This window comes from Sapajus apella, unplaced genomic scaffold, assembly GCF_009761245.1.
Source record: "Sapajus apella isolate SASKATOON/1434 unplaced genomic scaffold, GSC_monkey_1.0 scaffold51, whole genome shotgun sequence".
NCBI lineage: Eukaryota > Metazoa > Chordata > Mammalia > Primates > Cebidae > Sapajus > Sapajus apella.
In genome coordinates this window covers 14,893,485-14,902,510 of record NW_022436991.1, presented here as the reverse complement: position 1 = coordinate 14,902,510, position 9,026 = coordinate 14,893,485, and the positions used below count along the sequence as shown (strand labels likewise).

The 9,026-nt window shown below is 43.2% G+C and overlaps 1 protein-coding gene across 5 annotated transcripts in view; it reads left to right on the top strand.

The window, feature by feature from the left end:
• LOC116526618 (eukaryotic translation initiation factor 3 subunit C) overlaps window positions 1-9,026 on the top strand; it is a 22,509-nt gene that overhangs the window by 1,905 nt on the left and 11,578 nt on the right. For all 5 annotated transcript variants that reach the window (XM_032243077.1, XM_032243081.1, XM_032243079.1 and 2 more), the window contains exons 3-8: window positions 564-629; window positions 730-919; window positions 1,620-1,745; window positions 1,933-1,987; window positions 2,114-2,223; window positions 2,935-3,062. In XM_032243077.1, coding sequence (XP_032098968.1) covers window positions 564-629; window positions 730-919; window positions 1,620-1,745; window positions 1,933-1,987; window positions 2,114-2,223; window positions 2,935-3,062 — 675 coding nt within the window. The remainder of the gene's footprint in view (window positions 1-563; window positions 630-729; window positions 920-1,619; window positions 1,746-1,932; window positions 1,988-2,113; window positions 2,224-2,934; window positions 3,063-9,026) is intronic.

Below are 9,026 nucleotides of genomic sequence, written 5' to 3'. Positions count from 1 at the left end.
TCACTGCAACCTCCACCTCCTAGGTTCAAGCGATTCTCCTGCCTTAGCCTCCCAAGTAGCTGGGATTACAGGCACACTCCACCACACCCAGCTAATTTTTGTATTTTTAGTAGAGACGGGATTTTGCCATGTTGGCCAGGCTAGTGTTGCACTCATGACCTCAGGTGATCCACCTGCCTCAGCCTCCCAAAGTGCTGGGATTACAGGCATGAGCCACCGTGCACAGCCCAACTTCTTTTTTTTTTTTTCTCAGTATTTCTATAGTGACTTGTGTCTCTATGTCATTAGTTACACAGTGAATAAGCACCTTCGTTTGTTTTTGAGAGGATAGTGACTGTCACCTTTGTGTTTGCTACAACACTGAGCAAAAGGCGTTATTTAACGTATACTTAAAAGAGTGAGTTGTATATGAAGTGGCCTTGAGGAGGAGTCAAAAAGAGGATGGGTGTGGTATGGATGACCTGGGTTACTCAGTGCCACCTGTCCTGAGACGGGAAGTAGGGATCTGTTGGAAAGACTGGGAGAAGGAAAGGAGATTAATAGTCTCCTTTCCTTCCAAACAGGCCATTGTTGCTGAGCGAGGATGAAGAAGATACCAAAAGAGTTGTCCGAAGTGCCAAGGACAAGAGGTAAAGCCATGGGGAGGCTGGGTGCTGGGAGTCTCTGGGAGCAGTGGTGAGTTTTCCCTTCAGTGGGCATGTTCAATGTGGTATTGGGCTCCTAACCCAGGTTTGAGGAGCTGACCAACCTTATCCGGACCATTCGTAATGCCATGAAGATTCGTGATGTCACCAAGTGCCTGGAAGAGTTTGAGCTCCTGGGAAAAGCATATGGGAAGGCCAAGAGCATTGTGGACAAAGAAGGTGTCCCCCGGTTCTATATCCGCATCTTGGCTGACCTAGAGGACTATCTTAATGAGGTGTGATGTCTGTATTTATTACCATTGCTTATTCATGGTTTTGTACTTTTAGTGGTGGAATATATAGGATCTTTTAAAAATATGCTAACAGGGCCAGATGTGGTGGTTCACGCCTGTAATCCCAGCTCTTTGGGAGGCCCAAGGGAGTGGAGCACAAGGTTAGGAGTTCGAGACCGGCTTGGCCAATATGAAACCATGTCTTGGGGTTGCAGTGAGCCTAGATCACACCATTGCACTCCAACTTGGGTGATAGAGCAAGACACAGTCTCAAAGAAAAAAATAATAAGCCAGGCGTGGTGGCTCACACCTGTAATCTCAGCACTTTTGGGCAGACCACAAGATCAGGAGTTTGAGACCAGCCTGACCAACATGGTGAAACCCCATCTCAACTAAAAATATAAAAATTAGCTGGGCGTGGTGGCAAGCACCTATAATCCTGGCTACTCAGGAGGTGGAGGCAGAAGAATCACTTGAACACAGGTGGTGGAGGTTGCAGTGAGCTGAGCTTACGCCACTGCACTCCAGCCCGGGCGACAGAGCAAGACTCTGTCTCAAAAGAAGAAAACTAACAGATGTAGTTAATAAGGAGTACCAGTGGTATGCTGATAGCCAGACTGAAAAGTGGTGAAGAAGCCTGGCGTTTAGGAAATACTACTTAGTTTCTGATCACTGCTCTCTCTTTCTTTCCTTTCCCCTTTAGCTTTGGGAAGATAAGGAAGGGAAGAAGAAGATGAACAAGAACAATGCCAAGGCTTTGAGCACCTTGCGCCAGAAGATCCGAAAATACAACCGTGATTTTGAGTCCCATATCACAAGTTACAAGCAGGTGGGAGGCTAGAGGCACACTTACTGAACTGTGGGAACAGTGACCCTGTGACCGAGGCCCAAAGATGTAATTGGTAGTGGGAGGTGGCTGGAGCAGAAACCATGACAGAACTGTCTTGGGTAGAGGGGTGGGGTGGGGTTATGACTGGTGAGCATCCGTAATTGTTCTGTCACTTCTCTCTGTCCAGAACCCTGAGCAGTCTGCAGATGAAGATGCTGAGAAGAATGAGGAGGATTCAGAAGGTGAGCAGAAGAACCTTTGTTGCAAATAGGAAGTCCAGAGTTAGCACTGCCCTCGACCTAGTTTCTTGGCTGCCCTCCAGTCTGGCTCTTCAACATTCAGGAGCTCTCTCCCTCCATTCCCACTAGGCTCTTCAGATGAGGATGAGGATGAGGACGGAGTCAGTGCTGCAACTTTCTTGAAGAAGAAATCAGATGCTCCTTCTGGGGAGAGTCGCAAGTTCCTCAAAAAGATGGATGTAAGAGCCAGGATTAGATGGGCGATTTCCTGCCGGAGGTTGTTCCTGAATCCCTGGGGGAAAAAGAAGAGACTCAAACCGCTAGAGTTGGGAGGGGTGTAATTTAATGGAGTTGAGAACAGGCTTCCTCTTACATAAGAGCAGTGAGCGAGCAGGGATCTGGGCCCAGCTCTGCCAGGGGGAGCTGTGTGTGTCCCTGGGGCCAAGTCCCAGCATCACTCTGGGGCTTGATGGTCCATTCCAGCCCTTGATACCTTGATTCCATGAGTAGCCACTGTTCTCATAAAAATAAACAGGCCAGGCGCGGTGGCTCATGCTTGTAATCTCAGCACTTTGGGAGGCTGAGGCGGGTGGATCACGAGGTCAGGTGTTCAAGACCAGCCTGTCCAATATGGTGAAGCCCCGTTTCTACTAAAAAACAAAAATTAGCCGGGTGTGGTGGCACACACCTATAGGTAGTCCCAGCTACTTGGGAGGTTGAGGCAGGAGAATTGCTTGAACCTGGGAGACAGAGGTTGCATTGAGCCAAGATCTTGCCGCTGCATTCCAGCCTGGGCAACAGAGGGAGACTCCCATCTCAAAAAAGAAAAAAAAGAAAAGAAATGTCTGGAACATGGGTTTGTAAGGAGGGTAGAGGCAAGCATCCGTGAGTTTAGGAAAACTAGGCAATCTCCGTATCTTCCTCCTGATCCTCTTTTTTTTCCCTCTAAGGATGAAGATGAGGACTCAGAAGATTCCGAAGATGATGAAGACTGGGACACAGGTTCCACATCTTCTGATTCTGACTCAGAGGAGGAAGAAGGGAAACAAACTGCACTGGCCTCAAGATTTCTTAAAAAGTAAGAAATGTAGTGGGAGCTAGGGTTACATTGGAAATGGTGGAAAGCCCTTCATTGGCTTGAACATTATTGATTCTGACATGAAGTCCTTTTAGGTTGGAGGAGCCAACTCTTAGCATTTTACTGTAGGATCAGAGAGTCAAGTGTATTAGTTGGCCAAAGTTACAAAGCTAATGTGTCCTGAAGATGAGAATTGAAGGCTCCAGAGTCCAAATGTTTACCCACAGCCTTACTCACCGTGTGTGGATTGGGTGCAGATCTCACTTTGGCACCTGTTAGCTGTGTGATACTGGACAAACTACTTAACCTGTCTGATCTTCAGTTTTCTCATCTGTAAAATAAGACAAGGAACCCTCCCTTCCCGAACAGCTGCAGGAATACAGGGAGGTGTGATATAAGGAAGTAGTTCATCTAGGACTGGCGTATGGTGAGCCCTCAGTGTACGTTGCTACTGTTGTCACCCTTCCTGAGAACTTCTTAGTGCATATACAGCATACAGACTGCTGCAAGTGTTCGTGAACTTTATTTTCAGTAAAATCCCACAGAACTTTACGGGGACAGTCAGAATGGGGGAGGATCCCAGTGTGGAGTCTGTCTCCCAGCCTTTAGCAGCTGTACAACTTCGTGTAAGTTACTTGACCTTAAGTCTCAGTTTCTCCCTTTGAAATAAAAGTGATACCTGCTCCTGTGTATCCCACCAGAGTGAAATCTGAAGCTCACTAAAAATAGCACTTTAATTTTTTTTCTTAGCCAGTTTGCGCAAACTACAGATAAATAGTGCTCTTTTGAGACAGGGTTTCACTCTGTCACCCAGGCTGGAGTGCAGTGACACGATCTCAGCTCACTGTAACCTTGACTTCTCAGGCTTAGGCGATCCTCCCACCTCAGGCTCGGGTAGCTGGGGCTACAAGTACACACCAGGACGCCCAACTAATTCTTCGTTTTTTTGTTTGTTTTTGTTTTTTGAGATGGAGTCTCACTCTGTCACCTAGACCGGAGTGCAGTGGCATGATCTCATCTCACTGCAACCTCCACTTCCTGGCTTCATCAAGTGATTCTTCTGCCTCAGCCTCCCAAGTAGCTGGGACTACAGGCGCGCACCACCACTCCAGGCTAATTTTTGTATTTTTGGGAGAGACAGGGTTTCACCATGTTGGCCAGACTGGTCTTGAACTCCTGATCTCGTGATCCACCTGCCTTGGCCTCCCAAAGTGCTGGATTACAGATGTGAGCCACTGCGCCTGGCTTCTTTGTATTTTTAGTAGAGATGGGGTTTCACTATGTTCCCCACACTGATCTCGAACTCCTGGGCTCAAGTAATCCTCCCGCTTCAACCTTCCAAAGTGCTGGGATTATAGTCATGAGCCACTGCACCCAGACAAATAGTATCCTTTTAATGGGAAGAATTATTACACTTGAGGTTGCTTTCCTACATTTAAAAGTTGTGGTCATGCTGCTTTAGGAGGAAGTGAATTTCCAACCCTCTAGAGGTCTAGACAGGCTGAACAGCTTACTTCGTGGGCATTTTATTGAGAAGCCTTTTTTTGTCAAATGCTTCGGGGAACACTGGTCAAGTCTGGGCAGCATTGTCTATCACACCTCCTCTTAGAGGGTTTACAACCACCTCTGGAAAGTTCCACGAAAATACATGTGCCTAGATTTGTTTTATTAACCATCTCAGAAGCCTGCTTGATCATGAAAATCGTTTTTTTAACCTGTTGACATCTTACAGAACTATCAGTATTGTTATTGGCTCAGATCTTTTATATCTACTGTACATGATGTTTTTGTCTTTGAATAATTATGCGTTGAAGTCTCCCATTGTTTGGGCTGGTATGTTGTGTGCACTGCACATGTGTGTTTATATAAAGGCTCCTGTCTAAAATTAGACTTAAGACATCACAAGAAAAGATAACTGTAAGACTATAAAACTATATTTTTATAAATATAAACTCAAAAGTCCTCAACAGCATAGTAGAAAACCAAACCCAGCAACGTACAAAAAGGATTATATGGGAGCACCCCCTCCTCACCTGTAGAGGGATGGAGGATGGGTGGGCTTATCCCCCAAAAAAAGTTTTTTAAAGAATTTCATAGGCTGGGCACAGTGGCTCATGCCTGTAATCCCAGCACTTTGGGAGGCTGAAGCAGGCAGATCAGCTGAAGTTGGGAGTTCGAGACCGGTTTGACCAACATGGAGAAACCCTGTCTCTACTAAAAATACAAACTTAGCCGGGCATGGTGGCACATACCTGTAATCCTAGCTCTGGAGGCTGAGGCAGGAGAATTGCTTGAACCTGGGAGGTAGAGGTTGCAGTCAGCCGAGATTGCACCATTGCACTCCAGCCTTAGCAACAAGAGCCAAACTCTGTCTCAAAAAAAAAAATTTTTTTTTTCTTTACCAAACCAAGTGGGATTTATCCCAGTAATAGAAGGATGATTTAACGTGAAAATCAACTAATATATTAGTAGAATAATAGACAAAAGAAAGCCATAGAGTCATCTCAGCAGATGCAAAAAAAAAGCATTTGAAAAAAATATTAATATTCCTTCTTGATAAAAACACTGAAGTTAGGAATAGAAGGGAACTTCCCTCTACCTGATAAATGACGTTTATGAAAAGCCAACCTGTATCTTTTCCTGCCCTTTTATTTTTAACTCTGCCATGGTCTATGATTAAGAGTGTCTCTTAAGCACAGCTAGGTTTTTGGTGTGTCTTTTTTAATCTCTTATAAAATCTCTGCTTTTTTCTTTTATTGTGGTACATAACGTTTCCCATTTTAACCATTTTCAAGTGTATAAATCAGTGGCATTGAGTACATTCACATTGTGCAACCACCGCCAGAACTTGATCTCTGCTTCTCTGGCAGTTTAGTTCATTTACATTTATTATGGTTATTTATTTCTATTATATACATGTGTGTGTGTATATATATATAATATACACATATATATACATGTGTGTATATAATTTTTTTTTTTTTTTTTTAATCAAGGTAGGGTCTTGCTGCCTTGCCCAGGGTGGTCTTGAACTCCTGGGCTCGAGTGATCCTTCTGCCTGGGCCTCCTAAAGTGCTGGGATTACAGGTGTGAGCCACTGCGCCCAGCCTATTGTGGTTATCGGTGTATTTATTCTTACCATTTTATGATATCTTATACTTTCTGTTTATCCACTTCATTTTAAATTTTGTAATAGCTTTCTTGAGGTATAAATAACATACAATAACTGTACTTGTTTAAAGTTAAATTTAATAAATTGTGACATATGTTTATACTCATAGGACTCACCACAGTCACAACTTAATTCCTAAACATTTCACACCTAAATATTTCCACCCTTCCCTTTGTAATACTTCTCCCCTGCCCCGGTTTCTTCACCCTCTCCCTGAGCAACCACTAATTTGCTTTCTATCACTAGGTAAGTTAGCATTTCCTAGAATTTTATGTAAATGGAATCAACGGTATGTAATTTGGAGAATGTGGTTTCTTTCATCATAATTATTTTGAAGTTCATTCTGTATTTTTTTTTTTTACCTGAGACGGAGTCTTGCTCTGTTGCCCAGACTGGAGTGCACTGGTGCAGGATCGGCTCACTGCAGCCTCCACCTCCCCGGGTTCAAGCTATTCTCCTGCCTCAGGCTCCTGAGTAGCTGGGATTACAGGCATGCGCCACCATGCCCAGCTAATTTTGTATTTTTAGTAGAAATGGGGCTTCCCCATGTTGGTCAGGCTGGTCTTGAACTCCCGACCTCAGGTGATCTACCTGCCTCGACCTCCCAAAGTGCTGGGATTACAGGTGTGAGCCACCACATCTGGCCTGCTTTTTTTTTTTTTTTTTTTTTTAAACCTGTAAACTAACTTGAATACCTAATCAAAAAAAATCTAAAATTCCTTGAATCAATGCTCTGAGGGAAACCCTTGAGATAATGTTAGAATTTCAAGTGTCAAAAGCTTTTGGACATTGAGAGTTTGTGGCTTTGTAGTATAGAAGAATAATTCACAGACACTGTTTCACTTGTATAACAAGGGAGACAAATTTTCAGGTTTATTTCCAACCGAGCAAAAGCAGGATTAACATAGGAGAAAAAGGGAAAAAGTAGAGAGGGCAAAACCACAGAATAGTGGATTATGTATGCACATTTTTCTGTGTAAACTCTATAATGTTAGCTCTCCTCGAGTGTGCCACCCAAGGTTGATGGATGCTCTGGAAAACATGATAGGCACTCTGCCACTAAGGGTTTTCAGCAACTCCATATTCAGCCAGTCTAAATATACCCTTTTCCTCATCAGCAGTTCTCAGCCTTCATCTTTTGGTCAAAACAAGCTCGTAAAGGAGTGGGTTTACTCCCATGAGCTTCAGCCTCTTTGATGTGGGATAAGGCTGTCTGTTGTCATATGGATCTTGATCTGAAGGTTTTAGGGGGAGGTTAATCTATACCTGATGTCACTATTGACCTGTGAAATCTTACAGAGCTGCCATCTACTTCTAAGAGTTACCTGATTCTGGAGGCTTTTTTTTAATTTTTATTTGATTTGATTTGATTTTTTTTTTTATAGGCTAGTCAAGTGGAGCAATGGGAATGGAGAAGGAACAAAGATATGTAACTGGTTGTGATCAATTAGTTGTAAACACCTCTGCACTCAGACCAGCGTTGTTTTTGTTTTTTAAGTGAACTTCAGGATCTCTAGTGAGGCTGAATGTCCGAGTTAGCATCCTAAGCAAGGACATCCATCTAGGGGCTTTCCATCAGTGGTTGTGCTTGGGGAAGGCATGGAAAAATGGTGTGGTCGTTTGCAGTGTAGTTAGACCTGACTTCTTTTGGTGTATTAATAATTACTTTTCTGTCTCTTAACTCTGTACTAAGTAGATATGTTGTTTAGAAATGTCGCTTGTGACTGTTAGTTATATAGCTGAGGACATAAATATTTGTTATCTAATCATTTCTAACAAGATATGAATATACCAGAGTATAATCTGCCATAGAAGAGGTCAAGCCAAGTCTTAGTTCTTTCAGTTAGAATTTTGTATGTAGTACATTTTCCTTTTGAGGTGTGGATCACATTATCTTTAGAGCTAGGAGTAATACTTTACGCAAAGGAAGATTAAGTTTTTTCGAAGCATTCGTTTTGTAAATAGCTTTAGCTCTTCTGATCTCAGAGCTATAGAGATGGTTTGGACCAAGAGGTTTTAGTTTAATGAACATACTTTGCATATTTGCAAAGGATTTTACCTATAAAGTAAGTTATCATTAGAGTTTTGCTGTGGTACGGGAGAAAGATCCACAGGCTTTTTTTTTTTTTTTTTTTTGAGACAGAGTTTCGCTCTTGTTACCCAGGCTGGAGTGCAATGGCGCGATCTCGGCTCACCGCAACCTCCGCCTCCTGGGTTCAGGCAATTCTCCTGCCTCAGCCTCCTGAGTAGCTGGGATTACAGGCACGTGCCACCATGCCCAGCTAATTTTTTGTATTTTTAGTAGAGACGGGGTTTCACCATGTTGACCAGGATGGTCTCGATCTCTTGACCTCGTGATCCACCCACCTCGGCCTCCCAAAGTGCTGGGATTATAGGCGTGAGCCACTGCGCCCGGCCTGGCTTTTTTTTTTTTTTAATAGAGACAGGGTTTTTACTGTGTTGCCCAGGCTATAGACTATTCCAAAAACGTATTCAAACCTTTTAAGCAATGAAAATTAAATTTATTTATAAATGTTCAAATGGTAGATTATGATAATTACAGATGAGGTTTCAAAAATGTTGAGTCTTTCTGGAAAGATTTATTCTGCAAAGTTTGAAGTAATTTGTTTTTGCCATTTGGTTTGTATTTTGTTACGTAAATACGTATTAAAGTCTGGAGATGGCTTCAGGCAACGTCCAGTAGCTGAGACCATTTTGAGGTAGCTGGTGTTCTTTTTCTGTCTTGTTGGGGGGCCTTTTGTGTAGTGAACACTTTTTTTTTTTTTTTTTTT